Genomic DNA, 20,983 nt, shown 5'->3' on the forward strand with positions numbered 1-20,983 from the left:
ACCATTAGCTGCATGGTTAACTGAGCTAACAAGCAAATGGCAGCTACACCTAACCGCAGTTAGCAGTTAGCAGTTACTCTGATGATATGCTGCCCAGACACGTGGATTCAATTCACACACAGTGTTCAGAAAATGGATGACACTGATATACAGCACAAACATGAACAAACTTATTATTTTTCATAAACAGACAAACAGAGAAATCTGTCAGTGACGACACAATACAGAAACAAGTGAAGGAAGTGATTTTATTGTTGGGGTTGAAAAGTCATCACACATGCAAACAGCGATGTTGAAGCCGTGTATCATCAATATTTTATTAGCAAACCAGAGAGAAGTTAAAAGAAAAAAAAAGAGAGAACTGAAGGAACTGAACAATCTGTGTTTCTGTAGTTTCTGTACAGGTCCAAATATACTACAATATATACTATTATACAACTGGATTACAATTCATGTCATTAGTACAGCAGTCACAAAGAAAAACTTCAAGTCTGTTACAGCAGTATCGTCTGAGCAAACTTTTCTTCTTTTTGATTCGTCCGAGCGGCCGACCCCGCCTCCTCTCACACTGATGCAGCTAAAATGAGCATGCTACGCTAACGTTCCCTCTTTTTATCAAACAAAGTGCTGAGTCTTACATTTGTTCACCTCAACGGCAAAATAAACCTCAGAGAGCCCAAAAAACAAAAACGACTGTGATTCACATTTTCAGATTTGTTTCCGCCAAAACCACAAAAAAAAAAAGGGTCAAACTGAGAGACTTTTAACGCTGAACACCAGGATTTAAGGTAAAACAAAGAAAAGGAGTTTGAGGTAAAAGCAGCACAGGTTAAAGTATAAAACATAAAGAACCTCAATGTAAAATCAACAGATTTTAAGGCCTCCAGCAGCACCGGGTCATTCCTAAAGAGAGACGTTTGTTGGCAACAAAAAATGACTTTCAGTCATTTAAAGTAATAATTCAACAATTTGGAAAATTATTTTTTGAAAAATATGAGCCTAAAGCTAGCATATATAAAGATTCCTTTAGCTTAGCATAAAGTCTACCGTCCAACACACTTCAACACTTCAGTTTAAAACGAGATATAACGTGTTTAAGAGGTGCTGGTCAGTTGATCTTTACGCTAAATCTGAACATCCAACTCTCAGTAAGATGGACAGAGAAGCAAAATATACATAAAAATGTTGGACTGTTCCTTTAAACTAGTTTAATACTTCAGGCGTCTGACGCTGAACGACAAACCCTCTGCAGTTCCACTGAAACTCTGCTCTTAAAAAGGAACAGTTCACCCAAAAATGAAAGTTCAGTTTTTGATCTCTGGGCTTCTGGAGACGAGCTGCATGGAGCCATTTTGTGTTTGTTTGGTAGTTTTTTCTGTTTTACACAAGACTCAGATACTTCAGTTGTTCAGCAGAACGCTGCGACAATGCTCACTGATATGAAGCATCTCACCTGACTTTCCTCCAGCACGGGGAGAGGAGAGGACGAATGAATTTTACTTTCTGGGTGAACTGTTCCTTTAAAAAGGGATCATTGTAATTAGAAAAGCCAAAAAGGATGCTGGGAAAACAGCTTCAGGGGGCTGATTCTGCATCAGTCACACACCGGCTGAAGCTGAAACTGTTCAGCCTCTCACGTCGTCATCGTTTAGATGTTTGTTTACTTGAATGAATCTGGCCTCAAAAAATAAAATCTTAATCAGAACATGAACATAGTTTTTATCCAGGTACCAAATCGTTTAACACCTTCTGTGATTTCTGCATCCTAAGAGCTCACAACATTTCTGTCGTATAACATAAGAAACATACGAACGTGCAAATTCCCAAAGAAATCTGAAGGCGGCATTTTTTTTCTTTCCTGGTGTAAAAAGAGACGTTTTAAAGGGAGCGTTCACCAGTGTGGTTAGTTCTTGGCACACAGAACTCAAGAATAAATTCAACATGAAACTCAGGGAGCAGCTCTGACACGTGCCGAGACGTTTCTGAAGACGGCTCGTCGCTGCTCTTCTTCACAGTGCTGCACAACAAAAAGCAGAGAAGGTAAAATGAAGGAAAATATAAAAGTCAAACTTTGCATCTGCTCTCTATTTTTATGTGGCATCTCTAGTCACACGACAAGGAGCGTTTAACTGATTATGAAGCGGTTCCAGTCTGATGCTGGTGAATCTATTTGACCTCCATCAGCGAGAAGACTGGCTTTATTTTAATCTTAGTTATTATAATTACACTTATCAACGTCGCCTGCTCGGATTACGACTCATCTTGGTTGGACAATTAAGTTAAACTATTTTTTTTATGTTGAGGTGCTGAAGATGAACTGAGGAAACAAAGTGTGTCCATCATCGACAGAAATAACAATTTATGTCACATTATATAAAGTAATGCCTACATTTATTATTCATTTTCAGTGTCTTTGTCGCTGCATTTGATGGCATAAAACTTATTCACTGAGCAATATATTCTTTTTTTCTGCTGAAATAAAAAATACAGACAAATTAATAACTGGCTGAATAACTAAACAATATGCACCATTAATGACACAAGTGTGGTCAGTTATTCATTTATAAAATATGACCTAAGTTGTTATTTCTTATTTTCATTCCTTTATGTTTGTTTTGATTTGGTTCCCATCGAATTCTCCATTTTGTATATATTCATTTTCAAACATACTTTTTGAGGCAGAATGTTACGTAACGCAGTAACACAGAAGTTTAAAGTTCCTGCACACTTTAACAGATTAATGTGATTCTCATGTGTTTGTATAAATTTACTTGTTTCTATGGAAGTTCAGTAAAGACTTTTTTGCATAGGACAGCAGCTGGTGGGCCTTTTTACCACATATCAGATCCACATGGTATTTTAAAACTTGTTTTTATCTTTGGCTATATTGTCATTTTAAATTGGGGGGGGGGGTCCAAACATAAAGCCAGTGAACCGGTGACAGTGAAGGAACGGCCACATTCGTTTTAAATAAAGCGCTGCAGGGAGGATTTCCTCTTGGAAGTGCCGGTTCCTGCCACAAAAAGCCAAAGAGATTTTTACATTTTGGATTATTGGAGAACATGCACACTTTCTGACACCGCTTTTATGTTGTTTTACTCGTAAATGAAATCACCAGAAGTAAACAGCTAACGTTAGGATATTAAAAAACTCCATCGTTTCTTTCGCTGTGTTCCAGTCAAAGTCAGAGGTCAGAAGTTCCCAGTTGAAACTTGGCTGATCAAAACAACTCGGAGTCTCTTTGGCAAGTGTTCACACGACTGCAGCCTCAGCAGCGAAGCCTCTTGGAGAATTATAAACCAAATAGAGAAGAAGCCGTTAGAGATTTCATCTTAGTGGATGCCACTGTGGTGTGACGTCAGACAGCTGCTCCCTCAAAAACTCAGGGTCCAGTTTATCTGCCCCGAGTTTACAAGTACGAATTAAGAATTGTTCCATTGTACTTCTCTAGCAGGAGGTTGTGAGCTGTGAAGTTAGAGTTAGAACAGAGTTTGTAAAGCTGGACTCGTGAGTTGATGAGCATCTGTTTGCTGTGGTGGCGTTTAATGTCCCCGACAACCTCTGTAGTCTCATGTAGACGCTTGCTATGGACACGTACACGCTTTATAATTACCAACGTGGAGAATAACCGACATAGTTTACGTTGAAGAACCAAATCGTCAGCCTGCAAGAAATAAACTGACCCCCCGGGACAAAGTGAATTGAAGAAGGCCGTGTGTGTGTGTGTGTGTGTGTGTGAGTGAATGGAGGGATTATGTGACTGCACCTTTAAAAAAAACAAAAAAAAAAAAAACGAACCCTTTGAGCTTTAACAGACGTTTCAGCAGAGATCACACTTCATTCATCCTTCACCTGGACAACTCTGACTGCTCTTGAGTGACAAACATTGAAGTTACTTTGGAAATAAAACAGGAAAATAAATGTTGGGTTTTCCTCTTAGCATCTTGATCTTCAGGCATTTAGAAAGCGCCTGACACACTCAGGTTTTTTTGTTTCTACATGTGAAGCAGCTCGTTCAACTGGCTCGAGAGGTTTTCCCTCACAGCAGTTAAACACACCTGCACCACCAACCAGAACCTTCAGCTTTCACTGCTGTTTCCTGTCACTTCAGATTAATTGCCCCCAGTGATGTCACTCAGTGTTGCATTGTGGGTAATGTTGGTGCCAGGTTTGGAAAATCGGCCCACTGTTGGACTCATCAAGAGCAGTTTAAAAACAAAAGAATTAGAGAAATCACCTTTAATGCAACTCAGCCACTGAGCCGTAGCGTCACTGGTGACAACTCAGCAGCTGACATGCAGCTTCAGCTGGAGGCCGAGCAGGATTTATATTACCCCCCGACATGGACGACTAAAACTGCCACAATAAAGACTCAAAATAAATGAGTAGATAAGTAAATAGTGCCATTAAATACACCAAAAATGGTTCTAAAAAGAAATGTAGGCATTTATTAATTCATACAATGTGACAAAAATAGTTATTTCTGTTTGAATTCATTGTCAATCTTTTTTATTTGCTTTGTATTTATTTTCTTTTGTATCAGTTTATTTACATTCCCATTTAATTTCCCACTTTGTTTGACTGATTAAATAAAGACATTTAAAACATATCAAACAAAAATATCAATCAATATCATGTGTCACATGTTGTGATTTAACTGATGCCTACATGTATCTTCAGTGTCCATTTATAATCTACTGAGCCATTTCTGTCTTTGTCTTTGATTCTGGCAGCTTCAGTCCTCCACAGCAGACACTTTCATGTGTAAAATTGGAGGAGTTGCCCTTTACGTGTCAGAAAATAAAACCTCAAATGAAAACAGAAACACTCCTCTGCCTGCTGATGGCACACAATGACATCACCTGCTCGTCTCCTCACCTGCACAGGTTGGTCTGCAGCTGTGTTCAGGTGCTTCACGTCAGGTCAGGCAATCAAGCAAACACTGGTCAGAGTTTTCCCCGTCCTCAGACAGACGGACGGTGGACAAGCAGAATTCAGCGATGAAGGCGTTGATGCGTAGAGAGGCCGGTGCACGTTTCAGAGCGTGCACGTTCCAGAGCGTGCACGTTTCAGAGCGTGCACTCTGACGGAAGCATGTCTGCAGGACATGAAGCTGCCAGCGAGCAGCAGCTCTGCTCCTGGAGGCAGATTAAGACTCAGAGGATTCTTCTATCTACAGGAATGCATCTCACACAGGAACCCGAGCGGTTAGTCAGCCTCGAGTATCGGTGCATTTATAGTGAGAGGGTCAGACGTCTGCAGGTGGGAGTCACAGGGGTGGAGATACAATCCTGTCACCACGCAGCCAATCTGCGATATACTGCAAAACAGTCATTTACGATACATTATCAACTGAGGAGAACGTATCCTAAAACAGCAAAATAATTTCTCTCAAAAGCAGAAATCAACCACATGTCGTGTGTATTATTAACTGCATTGTGAAGTTTTAGAGTGGAGTGGACAGCTGTGTATAGAATTTAAACACACACACACACACAGCAGAAGCCTCAGAACAGAAGTGTGATGTCGGTGTGAGAGTATGACGATGTATCGCAGCAAGCGTGTCACAACGTATCGCTTTACGGATTTATCGTCCCACGGAGGTGAGGACGTCGGCCCGCTCGTTAGTCATGCAGTAAAGACAACGAAACACGATGAAGACCAAAGCTTTAGGATCCGACCTGAGGCGTTATGACCCAAAGGTGCCGTCGAGGCGGGGCGGGGGCGGTGCTGGGGGCCAGGAGCGATCAGGAGTGATCCATAGGCTCGGTGGCGCTGCTCTGCTCGGCGTCCTGACTCTCCATCTCCTCCTGTTCCTCCGCCTTCCCGTCCGGTTTGCCAGCCGCCGTTGCGCCTGTTGCAGCTGGAGGTTCATGGTCGAGCGTGGACGCTGGCTGGCCCGCGCCCGTCTTAGTACTTCCTGTCCGCTCCTGGCTGGCCCCGCCCCCAGCAGCAGCAGTGCTCTGCTGCTCTCGGAGGTGGCGCTCCATGGATGCCTGGATGGAGGACACCATCTCCTGCAGCTTCCTCCGCTGCTGCTCCATCAGGCTGGGGTCCAGACCACGACCGTCCTTCATGGTGACGAAGCCCGGGGCCATACGGACCAGCTCCCTGGTGGCGTCCTCTGGGATGTCCGACAGGTCCGGGGGGCCTCGGGACACGCTGGCGCTCAGGTCCACACCGCTGCTGTGCTGCCGTGTGATAGGCCGGTGTTCTGGAGGGGAGGAACCCCCGGCGCTGCCCAGAGAGTGGCCTTTACCCTGGAAGGCAGTGACGCTCTGCAGCTGCTCTTTCTTCCGGACGACGCCGCCGCTCCCCAGCCGCAGAACGCCGTGGGATGGACTGCCCTCTCTGCTGCCCCTGGTGGCCGCCTCCGAGCGCAGCTGGACCAGAGCCTCCTTCACCAGCTCCTCCACATCAGGCCCGACAGGGAAGTGACCTGCAGTGTCCACACAGAGCTCCAGACGCTCCTCCGCTGCGTTATAAACAAACGTTTTCCCCGTCAGATGAGGCAGCGTGCAGTGTTTCCCGTCCATCAGGCCTGAAAGAGAGGATGATCACAGACGTTACTCAGACCAACTGTGTCAAATGTTTCACCTGTAAGTACGGGAAGTCTTCATGAGGATAAATCAGTGACGGTAGATTCTAACAGATCATACAAAATCTCCTTCATATCATCATAATTACATCAACACTCTGATCAAATAAGAGAACGCCAATTCAGTATCAGTGCACGTTTGGGGTTCACAATAAAGCGTCATGATTATCTACCTGTCAACAAGCTGCACTTTCGCAGGTTTAGGTTTAAACAGTTCACATAAAAATAAAATAAGATTCTGTCATCTCAGTTCACAAAACAAGTCTCCAGATACTTCATCTGTTTAGCAGAATCCTGCAGCGCTGTCCAGAAATGTTTTGTGGACAACAGAACTTCACCTGACTCTCCATCAACGTGGAGAGAAGAGATGATGACTGAATTTGAAACTTTAACCTCAGTTACTTCACTGGAGGTAGACGCAGTAAACCAGGTGACAACAAACGTACCCATGTCTTTCTTGACGATGTTGTAGAAGACGCCACCCTGCTGGAATAAGTGCGGCAGCTTCTTTGCGTACGACCAAACGTCCTCACCTGGAAAAGACAGAAGGAGAGAAACTGATTACACGAAAAACTCCAAACACACCGCAGGGTTCACATCCGTCCTGACTGCTGCAAAGACAACAGTGATTTTTAAAACATATTCAACAGCAGATGCTTGTTTTTATCGTTTGGTCGGTGAGAGAATATTTTCCTCCTCAGTGTCGTCGTGGATGAACAACACATCAGCTCATTTCATAAAAATCATCATGTCACATCTTCTACTCAAGATACTGCTCAATGTCCATATGACATGATGACATGATGTGCATTATCAACCATTCACATGGTGACTGGTTGCAAATATTTATTTATTTTGAATTGACTCCAATGATTATTATGCAGTTATGGTACATTTGTAAACTGTCCAGAAGAAGAAACCCTGGTCACATTTTCCCAGAGACCCACGAGTAGAGAAGAGACATCTTTAAAATGCTCATCTGGTCCAACCAACAGTGTGAAACCCAGAGACTCTTCGTTATTCACTGAAAAATGGGTTTTACATGCGTCTACTTTTTCATTTCCTCATCAGCTGTTTAACCATGTCAGAGGTTTGTCTGCCTGTTAATTATGATACTGACGACTGTAAACAGGAAGCTGGACAGAAAATATTCTTATGACTGACTGATCTACAAAAATAAGATCTGTACAGATATTTCTCCTTGAAAAACATCTACAATTAATATATGATAAACAAATCAGATGGATTAATTGAGTCACTGTTGCAGCTCTAGAAATGTTTTGTGTTTAAAGTAAAACACGAGAGTTTCTTACAAATAGGAAAGTTAAACAAGGGAGGTAATAAAAAGGAATCGTTTGTGTACAAGCCGGCAGGATATCTTGACATGAGCTGAATGAACTGTCAGTGTGAAGACACAGAGGCAGACGGCTGAGCGGACGTTTTGTTTTGAAGCAGACAGGAGGATTATTGAATATGAGCTCTTGCTAACAGGAAGTGCAGCGTCAGGCCTGCCGAGCGTTCAGAGTGCAGATGAAACCTTCCTGAATATCGACAGACGCTGACTGTTGGCCCGCCGATCTGTTTATCTGGACGCAGCCGCGACCTCTGACCCTGTTGGCAGGTGAGACGGGGAGGGGTCGAGCTGCCTGAGTCAGCACACTGAGAGCACACACACACACACACACACACACACACACACACACACACACACACACACACACACTTTCTGGTAGCATTCAGAAACACGCTGTGACAGGCGTCACCTGCAACCTGTGAGTTCAATATGCCGCTCAGCTGATACCTGCAGTTTGTTTTTTACCTGCCTGCTGTGACCAATCAGGAAGCAGCATGCATGATGTGTGCCGTACACCTGAACAAGTGTGTGTGAGCCAGGTGAAACAGCCACGGTGTCTTGCTGCCTGCTCACACTGAGAAGTAATGCTCAGTTGGTCACTGAATGTGAGGTGACGTTAAGAGGCAGCGTGAACACCATCACGAGCCGCATTCACACTTCAAGGTGTGAATCTTGTGCCATTACTCCGCCTCACCGTCTGTGTGAAAGTTGCAGAGACAGTATGGGGGGACGGCTTTGTTCCACCTCTGATCCTCCAGCGGAGGTAGCAACAGACCCACAACAGAGGTGAGATGACGTCTGTGTGTAAAGGTACGCCGGCAGTGTGGTGAAAGGACTGTGTCAGTCTGATGCCGCTCACATTCTGACAGCTAAACAAATCCTTCACTCAAATTAAAGACAAACATCCCAAACTTCAACCCACAAAGACCACACAACAGTAATGTGGAAGCAGGCAGTGTCTGAGGCAACTTATGTGAGGAAAAAAAAGCCAAATCAATTCCTAGAAGAGTGGCTGTCCTACCGACTCTTTGTCACATTGAGTTTAAAACTCTTGTCTAAAATTATAAAGTGCATCTTTAAACTTTAAGTAAAGACATTTAAGTGTTTAGGAATAAAATGACCTAAAGTGGAGCTTAGAATTTAAAGTGTGCAAAATTATGTGATTACAATCTGATTCATCTTTTTTACCTTTTTAACGTTTTCTGTTTCATCTCAACTGACTGAATCCTTGATTACTAAATACTAAATGTTCCACTGATTAGTTAAAAACTAATCAATAGAAAAATCAATCATGAGAGTAATCATTAGTGCAGCTGATAAAGTGGCATGCCAAACTTTACTTGGATATTGTGACTCACTTTTTTCTTTTGCCTACAATTTGATCTCAAAACTAAATTTTTCTGCAGAGGAAGTTTCATGTGGGGGGGAGACCTCGGGGGAGACCTCGGGGGAGACCTCGGGGGAGACGGCCTACATGTCACACTCACCCATCAAGGTTGCTAGGAGACAGAGGGAGGACATCTCAAGGTCGATGCTGTCCTGGAGTTCCCGGCTGCTCATCCTGCCTGACGTCACGGCGTCCTCGCTCTTCACTGAGTGCAGGGCGGAGTGCGAGCTGGAGGCTCGGGGTATGGAGGCGGCGGGGCTCTTCTCCTCGGGGCCCCTCAGTATCTCCACCGTCACCCTATCGCCATGCTGCAGCGCCACTGGCTCGTTCTCCTCGCCGTCCTTAGGTGGAACCAGCTCTTTGGGCGGGAAGCCGTAGCGGATGCACTGCTGCGCCGGCGGCACAGCAAACTGGTTGGTGATGCTCCTCTGCAGCTCTGAGAAGGTGGTGTGTGCCTGCAGGGTCAGCATGGCCTGCCTGCCGTCACTGGTGGTCACACGGATCTTCTTCTCCTTATTGGACGAGGAGGGGGAGGAGGATTTGGTTGGCGTGGCGGGAGCTGAAGAAGAGGAGGTTTCTGGTGATCCAGTGGGGGAAGAAGTCCGGCCTTGGCCCTTCTGCTCCTGCTTCAGCTTGTCAGTCCGTCGCTTCTGAGTGACGAAGGCCTGCTCGCTGATGCTCTGCTGGATGCTGCGCTCCGCTCGGCTCATCGTCAGCTCCTCTTTGTGGAGCGTCTTTGCTTTCTGACCAGTCAGGATGATCTTAGTGGGCGGCTGGGGATCCACCACCGGCTGAGTGTCTGTGGTGTCGGTGAGACGCTGGGCGTGAGCGCCGTCGATGGACACTGGGTTGTACTCATCGGGATTCTTCTTGGCGGTGTGATGAAGGATGGTGTTAACTACTTTCTGCACCAAGATCTCACTGCCGAACTCCCCTGGAAAGTGCTTTGTGACCAGCTTCATGGCCACATCATACACATTGCTGTTCAAAGTCTGGTCAGTCTCATACTGGAACCAGTACACTGTCTCTCTAACCACCCGACCCCCCCACTCCAGCGTGATGGGGAAGGCCTCGGGGAGGTTGTCATACTCCTTTCCCTCCCAGAAATGCTTGAAGCCACAACCACACTTCCCACCCTGGGAGCGCGTGTTGGTTCTGTCCCCGTCCAGGTAAACCACCGACCCGTTCCCGTGGATGTGGCGGACAGAGGTGCCGTGACACCAGTTGCAGGTGTTGAGGGAGCTGAGTTTGTAATCTGGGACCAGGACGTCTCTCTGGGGGTCATAAGAGCAGACAACATTGTTGAGGGGGAAGCTGTAGTTCTTGTCCGGCCGCAGCTGGCCGTGGGTGGATTTGGCCAAGTTGTAGAGCTTTCCACCAGGAACCAGCCACTCTGGTGGGACGTGGAGCTCAGAAAGGGCGCTGCAGATCAGGCAGCGGTGCAGCCGGTTCTCCATCACTGACTTCTTAGCTGCCTCCGTCACCTCCTCAGGCTGGATGCCGATCACACCGGTCCGTCTATAGACATACTGGTGCACATCAGCCACCAACGACGGGTGGATGTTGTGCTTCTCCATGAACACCTCCTCCATGGCGTTGACCAGCCGCATCAGATATTTATCCTGCAAGCTGCGGTCGCCGCCGATGACGCAGCTCCCGTCCGTTTCCAGCTTGATGTACTTCCTGATGAGCTCCTGAGGGACGCCCCAGGCCTTCGGCAGCAGGCGGGCCGGCAACTTGGGCAGCACAGTGTTCTTGATTCCCACCAGCGGGATGTAGTGGTTCCTGCCAGAGCTGCTCCAGGCGATGCAGATGGGCTTGTTGAGCTTTCCGTCTTTGCCCCTGCACTGCTCCTCGGCCACCAGCCCGGGCAGGAAGGTGGCAGAATAATCCCCAGAGCTCCTCATGCCACTCAGGGAGTCCAGCAGGATTATGGGCCGGTGCAGGACGTTGGCTAAGCCAAAAATGTGGATGTTGCGTAGTCCGAGCGGCACACCTTCAGGCGGGATGAACAGGGGGTCACACTCATTGATGATGTCCTCCCACTCTGCAGCATCAATAAAATCCTGAAAGAGGGCCTTATAGCGGTCCAAGTTCTGCTTGAAGTTCTGTTTGAGGTTTTCTCTCAGGGCGTGCCAGAACAGTTCTCTGCCCACCAGCGCTCTGGACACAGCGTGGACCAGGCAGTGCCCGTCTCCGTCTACATGGACAGGGATGAGACATTCCCTGTTGCCGTTGGCTTTCTTGACCTCCTCCAGGGTGTCATGGAGGTAGATGAGGCTTCCTGACCTGTCCTTGCCATAGCCCATGGTGGAAACATGGTCCGGCTCGATCAGAAAAGCTCTGTCCCCCAGGAGTGAGCAGTCAAACATCTCACCTTGGTTCATGTCCCTCAGCAGCTTGGCTTTGCCGGTTTGCTTGTCCATGCCGTACCTGGTGAGGACCGGGGACAGGAGCTTGCAGTGGTAATTAGAAAGCCCCATTACTTTCACCAGCTCCGTCCCTTTCTTCGGGGCCCCGGTGACGCCGAGCAGGGCGTTTCTGAGCAGATTGTGAAGCACAACATCTGGATCAGTCACTTCTTCGACATTTAACAGGTTCTTCTGTTCGTGGCGTTGACCACACTCCGTGCACTCGATGCTAATGGAGCCGTAAGCAGGGAAGAATAGCCTCGCCTGACATTTCGGGTCCGGGCAGGTACCAGACAAAATACGCTTGTCTTTTTTCTTTGAGCTCTGCAGCAGCGACATTTCGGGTGAACAAAGCTGAAACCGTCTGTCAGCTTCACAAAATCATGATAGTCACACTCCGGCGAGGCTGTCAGACGAGCTTCCACTCTGCTAACGATAGTTATTCGCCAGAATAACACAAGAACAACACGGAAGCGGCTGTTTTTTCTTTAGCAACTGACCGTTGCTAAACGTAACTACGTAATGACGTACGGTTGTGGGAGTTGTAGTTGTACTTGTGTAATTACTCCTAAATATTCAAACATAAGAATCAGACTGACGATCTTTTCAATGTCCTCTATTCCAGTATGATTCGGAGACGAAGACACAACTTATTAATTTGCAAGTTAACCATTGTAAAACGGATGAAATCAGCAACGCTAAAAATTAAGTCAACTTCATTTACCAGAATGCAACGGGCGGCGGCGGCGTTTTGTTGTGTCAGGAAGTCAGTAAGGCAGAATCATGGCAGTTTGGGCAGATGGATGGGTTATTTCCGAAAGCATCTTAATGAATTTACCCCCCAAAATTTATTAAAAGCCCCTTTTGGCTCCAGGTGCTGCTACAGTGTTGATGTGTCGTGTGGTTTGTGTGGTTCGGGGCATAAAACGAGCTCAGTTTGATGGCAACGACGCTTCCAACTGCAGTTAGCTTAGCCAGCAGCCTGTTGGGCAGCTAACTGTAGCAGAGTGCGGCTAAACCCAGATCCAGGGGATTCGTACTGTGTGTGAATTTACTACAGCAAAAGCACAAGCAGCCAGTTCTACGTAACCGCTGAACATCCGATCACTTAAAAAACAAACGCTAGCTTCTCAGCGGGGCTGCTAACATGCTATTCTGTCCTGTTAGCCCTTAGCTAATTGGTTTTAGACGATGAATCACGGCTGTGAAACTAACAAAATTCAAAGTGCAAGTTGACTCACGGCTGCTATATGGATGTAGACATGTAGTGCAGATTGATCTTTGGACTGACTAACTAACAACGCCCCTGTCTGGAAATGAAACTCATAAATAAAATGTTATCGCCAAACTCCATTTAGAAATATGTCAATTGAATGCATCTTAGCTTACCGACAATTACAGCCAACTCAAAGAAGCGACAAAAATGCATCACGTTAACGCTGAGAGACTTTTGATCAAAACGTCGTAATTGATCCACCAGTTGTATTTATATCATGTTGCGTGATGTGGTGACAGATGATCGAGGTAATAATGAGGATTTGGATCCACAGCCGATGACGTGTTCTGGAAACGACAGATTTTTGAATGGAGTCTGGTTTGTTATATCAGTGTTGTGAATAACAGTGACCGAATAGAAAGATAATAAATAATAGATAGATAATAAATAACTATATAGACAAATGACAAATATAACAAATATATATAACAAATAACTACAACAAATAGTTATAATAGCATACAACAATATATATATATATATATATATATATATATATATATATATATATATATATATATATATATATATATATATATATATATATATATATATATATATACACACACACACCACATGGTTAAAACAGAAAGTGAGGGAGTGACAGGCTGAGAAAGTCAAAGGATAAAAGGTCTTTGGTTGAAGAACAGGCAAAAGGCTGAGAATCACAGAACTACAACTAGTAGAAGTAGTTATTTAGAAGTAGTACCAACAATAATGCCAGTAAAACACATTTACTGCTGTGTGTTTTTTATCCACTAGATGTCACTGTGGGTTTGTCGCCAGTACAATAAGAGGGCGGAGCGTCATCGTGTCGTCATGGCGACCGTCATCAGCATCACCTGGATGTTCCTGCACTTCCCGTGACTGACCACAGGGTGGTGGTGTTTCTCTGTGATGGTTACTGTCAGCACCAGCAGCAAACACAGACATCCAGCATGTGATCAGCTTTACTTTGAAATGTGTCACACAGCCGTGATGGAAGAGCTGATTTATTGGTGTGACAGCGATCTAACAGCGTGAAGACACATGTAATGTCACACATGTGTTGTCTGCTGAGACAGCTGCAACATGTTGTCATTTTTCCAACAGTGTTTCATGGTGAAAATGATCCAAGTGTTCAGAGTTAGAACACACAGAACAGAACAAACATCCCTTCAGATAATATGAAATGCATCATAACTGTTCCTTCAGCTTCTTAAAGGAACACACTGACATTTGTCTGCTTTGGTTTGACGCTGTTATTCCATTTAAAGCAGATTTCAACGGGAGAGACGAGTGAATGAAGTGAAGATCATGTTTATGACAGCAGCTGATATGTGATCAGTGAGTCTGCCCACAAAGTCTTTGTCACTTTGACTCTACAGGGAGATTTTGTGATCGAGGGGCGTCTGAACAGCAGCAAGAAAATATATTTTAAATAATACAATATGGTGGTAAATATATATTTGTACCATATTGTAAAATAGTCATTTGTATAAAACAAACTATGCATTTTTGTATATGTGGAATTATTGTGGAAAATAAACTTTAAATGTTTATAATCGTCATCATACAAAATACATTTTACAACATCTATTCCTGTAGTAGGCTAGTGGGGTTTAATGTAAAGACTTTTGGCTAAAGGGTTCAAGATGTGGATATCAAATTTAAGCACTGTCCAAATTATCCTGAAATTAATATTGCAAATGTATGAATGACTGCCAGTTGTACACTGCCTCACACGGGGTATCATTATGGTGTGCACAGTATCACACAAGGCACAATTATCTATTACTCATGGAGCATTAAATATAATTTATGTTAAATGTGGCTATCAATAATAATTAATGATTATCAGGGATAATCATTGATTATCTGTTGGTCTCTGAGCTCTGTTGAACTTTGTGTGGGTGGAGGGCTCAGTGGAAAAAAGGCTTCCAGACAACAAGTGAAAAGACAAACCAGTCCAGAGAGGGAGAGGAGTTGATGAGTGTGTACAGCAGCAGATATGAATCTGTTCTCAGTGGTTATTAGGACTCAGAAAAAACTGTTGAGAGCCAACCAGCACTTCCTTTCCTGCAGCAGACGGGCTGTGTGGGTTTCTGCTCTGCAGCCTCCTCACCGTTAGCTGCACTTTTTCACATGAACAACACAACGACAGTTACAACAGTTACAGCGCTCAGTACTCACTGTCTCAGCTTCCATCTGTCTTATTCACCTGGGAGACAAACCTGGGAGCTGAGAAGCTGAAATAAAAGATCTGTTGATACTGTTTGATTGATTCTGTAAAGGTGACAGTTTACTGACAGTTTCTGCAGCCTGACACCAACTTGGAAGGCGACTGATGAAGCTGCTGTGTGATCATTTTATAGCAGTTGTAGCTTGAAAGCAGCTCGCTCTGCTGTTTGTTCATGTGTGGAAACAACAGTGTCATCAGCGTAGAGTTTGACATCCACACTGACACAATTATAAAAGGGGCTCAGCACTGAACCTGGTGGCACAGCCACACCTACTGACTTGTATATAATAGCTCTATGTTTCTGTTTGCTTCTCTTTCTTTAGCTTTGTTGTCCTTGTTTAGCTGTATGCTAATATTCACATCTTCCTCTACATTTGTTCTGGCTGCTGTGTGAAAGTATATTGAGAGCTAATTACAACCAGAGTCAAATGACTTGTAGGCGTCAACATACATGGTCCATGAAGTTGATTCTGTTTCTGATGATTTGCTCTGAAGACAAACTGAAATCCATAAAAACAAACTGTTTCTAAAACACACACTGTGATTTTTCACTTTATTGAGAATGTTACAGTGAAAGAATTGAACAAAGCTGCCACACTCTGCATAATGTATTAAAAAGAAAGACAAGAAGAGAAAAATACTAAAACGATCAAATATCTAGCAGACAGCTAATGATTCAGCTTCATGTTCTATTATTATACAAGTCACAATTCAAAGTGGGAATAAACTAGAGGATGAAAATAACACTATACCACAGAATTTATACTCAGTCACTGCAGATATATATGTGTATATATGTATTTATATATGTAGGATGACTGAATCTAACCTGTGCATCAAAAGATTCATTTTACACCCAACCACAAAACATGAACATTGACATTTGTGACTGCTGATCAAAGTGATCAATGAGACGAACTGATGAGATCTGATGGTGAGAAAAGGCGAGCAGGAAACAGTCAGTCAGCATGTGAGCAGCTGGTGGACGGTCCCTTGTTTCAGAGGATCCTCAGCAGAGAGAGTCCACAGCAGTACACCAGACTCTTCACTATCAGCACTGTGTAGAGCACACAGAGCAGCTTCACCCTGCACTGAGACTGGAAGGACACTGACACACACACACACACACACACACACACACACACACACACACACACACACACACACACACACAGTGTTAGTTTCTTCAGAATGGTTCTCTGGTCAGTGATTGTCTTTGTACGTGAAGAACTCACCTGCTTCAGGCTGCGATTCGCTGGATGTTGTGGTGTTGCTGCTGTTTGTTGTCTGACCTGCAGCTGTATTCAAACATACAGTACATCCACACTGTTACACCACTGCATGAAGTCTGTTGTGTCATTCTACTGCATATAAAGTAGACACTGTACAAATAAGCTTCATTTAACAGACTGTTAATTTCGTTCATCAGTATAATTTAGACTTTTCGGGACAACCATCTTCACATGAAGACAGGTGTCAGCTACAGATTAAATGAAAGCTCAAGGGCCCTTATTAAATACAACAAGTCGGAGCCCCAACAAGCTTTTTAGGGCCATAAACAGGATTTGACTTTCTGCTTCTGTTCATCAGGATCTTACAGTCAGCTTGCTGCAGAGCTGGCAGGTCTGCTGGCTCTCTCTCTGGAGGACAGGAGGCTGCTGGAGCTGCTGGAACCTCTGAAACAGAAAAGAGGCCAAAAGAAATGTCAGTCCTCTGCTCCTCTGCTCTCTTTGACAGCGTCTCCACATGAAGCTGAATCACTGCTGAACACAGTCACCAAGCCTTCATCACCTTGTTCTGTTGGGGCCTCCACTGTGCCCCCCTCGTGCTGGACGGAGCAGCGGTATTTATACGTGGAGGTGGCGTTCCCGTCAACCAGCAAGATGGCGGCGGTGCGTCCCGTCTCTCTGAGCTCCAGCTGCTCTCCCTCAGCAGGGAGCCACTGCTCCTGATCCTCCTTTTGTCTTTTCCAGGAGAAGCGGACCAGAGGAGGAAACATGGCTGAGGCCACACACAGCAGGGAGCTCCTCCCCTCCAGGTGGGCTCTGGATGCTGCTGGGTACACGCTCACCACGGGCTTCACTACCTGCTCATCTGAAGTTTGACAGCAGCAACAAGCAGCACAGACACACATTGACACAGTCAACAGCAGCTTCCAGCACTGCACTGCATTCAGTGTGATCCTGGAAACTACATGGACTCTGATCACTAAACTACTCATCAATACAGCACAAAGTTCAACACATAGACCGGGTTAACATTATCCACCAGATATTATAAATATTTAACACAATGACCTATTTTAAAAAATGCATTTATAATTTCACCTTTTTCATTAATATTAACCCTTAATACACAATGTATACAATACATGTGTAGATTCTGGGCTCTCCTCCTCAAAGGTGTCGGTGTTTAGTTTGATGATAAACAAATTCTGCAGAGGCAAGGCTGCGTGGAATTATCGAGCAATCTTTATTGAAACAGATCTCAAGCCAGCGTCCGAGCCAGATGCGGCCGCCCTCTGGTGTTCTCAAATCTATGGCAAAGCAATGCCAAAATGCCTCACCCTCTGCCCTATCAGAAATCCTATCGAGCCTTCGATCTTAGGAAATCTACCAATTACCACCTCACCTTCTCTCCTCATGCGGGACTTTTTAAAGTCCCTTTGGCTGTACCTGCCTTCTTCTAATTGGTCACTGTGGTGGGTTGAGGGTCCATCTGTCCAGTCGACTAGAAACAAAGTTGGTCTATCTCCTGCTCAGATGCCATAAATGACTAAATCTGTTGCTGTCACTCCTTAGGTCTTGTATCCCAAAATTACCTAAATGATTTCTCTAATCTTTTCTGTAGATGTACATGTTTAGACATCTCCATCCATCTGACAGGAGGGTCAGACTCTGTTTTATTCCTCTATAGTGGTCTTGTCTTCTGCTAACCGTCAACACACACATCTGAATACAGTTCCACAACCATCTACATTCCTTAAGTCACACAAGGAGGAGGAACAGGTTCATTTTAAACTGAGTTGAATTAAAGATCAGAATGTGTTGTAGTCCAGATTCCTCATCATGCTTTCATATGTCTAATGTGAATAAAGACGTAATTAACTAGAAGAGAAGGGAACACTTTGTTGGTCCCTGCAGGAAAATTCAGTTATTTGTGAAAAAAACACAGCAAAACATAATGTATTATAATATGGTAAAAAATAGGAATGTTTTACATTAAAATATTCATTTACCACACCGTGATATATTTTTTTATACATGTGTAACAGATTTACCAGCGTGTTCTTTCACTGGTACGTTCAGCCGCTAAAGAAAAACAAATCAGTAGATCAATAATTTCATCACCTTTTTCTCTCCATATTTTTAGATTCATACACAATTACAGTGAAATGTTCAGATATGTCAAATATGAATAATAACTGCTTTCTAATATAATATGAAGAAAGTTAAGACTTTATTTATCTTTGACAGGAACGTCACGAATGATTGAATTCAGTTTGACAATATAACACAACATGAATCCATTTATTATAATCTGCTCTATGGAAATAACTATATTATATCATCCACTGCAAATACATTTTCTTTCAGTTAGATTAATTTAATTTAATTAAGTTCAGCATTGTTCATTAATTTCTGTTCAAATTATCAGTGAAATTATTCATGAATATATTCTATAAATTATTTTAGAAAATGCATTTTTACATGTGCCGATTTATATCATCCTGTATAATTTTATAACCAGCTTTTTATATTTCAGTATAATAAGTATATTTATATTCATTGTGATAAATATTCAGTATCTGTTTGTCTTCATGTATTATTATAATTATAATATTTCTCAAACTAAAGGAAAAAATGTGTCATCATGTAAAATACAATTGTCATGTTGCAGTTTGACCATTTAAATTTATTATAGTAAATTTAATTTATAAGCTAATTACTGTAATATAATATCATGTAATGTAAGTATTAATACAAAATATTTACCATCATATGTTTACAAACATTATTGACTTTTAAATATCTTAAATAACATTTCAGCTTCATTTCCTTTTTATTTTTATATTTACATTGAAGGTGTTTTAACATACAAACACACAAATATAAAATCTTATATCATATGTTGAAACATATAAATTAATATTCATATATTATATTTACTGTAGTATCATGTACGGCATGTGTTTGTATTCATGTATAAATATATCTCACACTCAAGACATTTGTACCGTCATATAAAATACATTTGACCATTTAATAATGAATTATTGATGATCCTATACAACATATTTAAAGTCAAATACATTTACTGACAAATATTAAATGATGTTTAATATCATATATGATGATGTTTCATTAAAACAAGAGATGGTGCTGAATTACTGAGAGGATCAAATACTGTATATTTGTAACATTGTCAATATCAAACTTTTTCTCTATGAATCAGTTTGATCTCCTGCAGAAATAAAGAAGAACTTCAGCTGTGCAGTGAGATTTAAACATCTTTTCAGGAGTTATGAACCTTTTTATGGAACAATAGCTGCACGGCTGCAAGAATTCTCTACTAATTATCAACAAACTAACATGTAAAGCCTGAAGCAGCAGAAACTCATTAAAAACACATTTTACACTTGTTCAATAAAACAACTGAAGGAAAATGAAGCTTTATTCTTACCTGTTACAACCAGTTTAGTTCCAGACCCAAAGATCGGGTAAAACCATCCTGTCCCCCACAGTGAGACAGAGTAATACAAAAACCTGTGCGCTGTTGAACGTGTCGGCTGAGGTGAACGAGTCCAAATGATGAAGCAGGATCATGTTTCAGCTCCATGATGTGTTTCTCTAATGTTCATATCAACATGACTGTCTCTTCTTTTATTGTCTTTTTAGACACACTAGCAGTGTTGCTCTGTGGATGCTGATGTCTGTCGCTCCACTACTTTAGTCCACATGGATTGGACCTGGACCAAAGGATGGATGGATGGACTGACATGACATTTTCTACAGACATTCTTGGTCCCCAGAGGATGATTTTCATTCATTGACTTTGCTGATTCTGACTTGTTATCTAGCTCCACCAGCAGGTCCACCAGTTCCTGGTCCTCAGTTTGCGGCCCAGTCGACACCTGTTCCTGCTTCCTTGTCTGCAGGTCAGCAGACTGGCTCCAGAGCCGGACCGGCGGTCTTTCCTGATCCCCGTCCAGACCTCCAGCTGCCGGCCTCCTGCTCTGCCTTGCAGCAGTCCTCTGTTCCTGTTCTGCAGCAACCTGTCTGAGCTGAGCTGCAGCTGTCTCCAGGTCCTGTGCTGAATCAGTCTCCTGTGGCTGTGGTTCTGTAACCTCTTGTTTTCCTGACTCTGACAGCTCCACCAGCTCCAGTGGCAGCTCCTGCCAAATCTCTCAGGGGGGCAACTGTTGTGATGATGTCTGAGGTGACTCAGGGAAATGAAGGCAGCTGATATTGTCATGTTGCAGTGAACTATTTGTACAGTTTGGATGAACATTACACAGTGATCATCAGCAGATGGGTCGACATTCATGAGTTCACTCTCAAGACGCCTTTAGCTGCTAAACAAGTAGCACAAAGCACACGGACACAGACCACCTGAGCCAATCAAAGAGCTGCTGCGGCAGCAACACACTCCTGTAGTGGCTAACGTTAGCATGAAGCACACACCTGAGAAAATGTGGCTCTTACCGACCACGACTTTAATACACATTGTTCAAAC

General features: G+C 43.5%; 2 protein-coding genes across 5 annotated transcripts; both read right to left on the minus strand.

Annotated features, from left to right (window-relative positions):
* Window positions 1-234: 234 nt before the first annotated feature.
* vcpip1 (valosin containing protein (p97)/p47 complex interacting protein 1) lies at window positions 235-13,214 on the minus strand. Of its 2 annotated transcripts, XR_005072027.1 has the most exons (4): window positions 9,440-12,089; window positions 7,045-7,131; window positions 4,879-6,541; window positions 235-2,017 (listed from the first exon to the last, which is right to left on the minus strand). XR_005072027.1 is itself a non-coding variant. In XM_037082956.1 (3 exons), exons 1-3 carry the CDS (start codon window positions 12,087-12,089, stop codon window positions 5,748-5,750), a joined length of 3,531 nt encoding a protein of 1,176 aa, XP_036938851.1. In that variant the 5' UTR covers window positions 12,090-13,214; the 3' UTR covers window positions 235-5,747. The 2 variants fall into 2 exon arrangements, 1 of the variants encoding a protein (XP_036938851.1); XM_037082956.1 differs by having other exon boundaries at window positions 235-6,541; window positions 9,440-13,214.
* Window positions 13,215-15,768: 2,554 nt separating this feature from the next.
* On the minus strand, window positions 15,769-20,554 carry LOC119010684. Of its 3 annotated transcripts, XM_037083043.1 has the most exons (5): window positions 19,931-20,554; window positions 17,039-17,341; window positions 16,846-16,923; window positions 16,483-16,545; window positions 15,769-16,355 (listed from the first exon to the last, which is right to left on the minus strand). In XM_037083043.1, exons 2-5 carry the CDS (start codon window positions 17,244-17,246, stop codon window positions 16,246-16,248), a joined length of 459 nt encoding a protein of 152 aa, XP_036938938.1. In that variant the 5' UTR covers window positions 17,247-17,341; window positions 19,931-20,554; the 3' UTR covers window positions 15,769-16,245. The 3 variants fall into 3 exon arrangements, with proteins under 3 accessions (XP_036938938.1, XP_036938936.1, XP_036938937.1); XM_037083041.1 differs by lacking the exon at window positions 19,931-20,554 and having other exon boundaries at window positions 17,039-18,879; XM_037083042.1 differs by lacking the exons at window positions 16,483-16,545; window positions 19,931-20,554 and having other exon boundaries at window positions 17,039-18,879.
* Between the last annotated feature and the right edge of the window lie 429 nt (window positions 20,555-20,983).

The sequence above is a fragment of the Acanthopagrus latus genome, chromosome 21, assembly GCF_904848185.1.
Source record: "Acanthopagrus latus isolate v.2019 chromosome 21, fAcaLat1.1, whole genome shotgun sequence".
Lineage (NCBI taxonomy): Eukaryota > Metazoa > Chordata > Actinopteri > Spariformes > Sparidae > Acanthopagrus > Acanthopagrus latus.

What these genes read in the sequence shown, in the direction of transcription:
- LOC119010684 (XM_037083041.1), bottom strand. Translation starts at nt 17,468, where the DNA reads ATGAGTAGTTTAGTGATCAGAGTCCATGTAGTTTCCAGGATCACACTG. An exon ending in AGCTCTGCAGCAAGCTGACT is followed by an intron (nt 16,546 to 16,845) that starts GTAAGATCCTGA and finishes GTTTGAATACAG; the next exon opens with CTGCAGGTCAGACAACAAAC. An exon ending in CGAATCGCAGCCTGAAGCAG is followed by an intron (nt 16,356 to 16,482) that starts GTGAGTTCTTCA and finishes TGTGTGTGTCAG; the next exon opens with TGTCCTTCCAGTCTCAGTGC.
- vcpip1 (XM_037082956.1), bottom strand. Translation starts at nt 12,089, where the DNA reads ATGTCGCTGCTGCAGAGCTCAAAGAAAAAAGACAAGCGTATTTTGTCT. An exon ending in TCTCCTAGCAACCTTGATGG is followed by an intron (nt 7,132 to 9,439) that starts GTGAGTGTGACA and finishes TGTCTTTTCCAG; the next exon opens with GTGAGGACGTTTGGTCGTAC. An exon ending in CATCGTCAAGAAAGACATGG is followed by an intron (nt 6,542 to 7,044) that starts GTACGTTTGTTG and finishes CCTCTCTTTCAG; the next exon opens with GCCTGATGGACGGGAAACAC.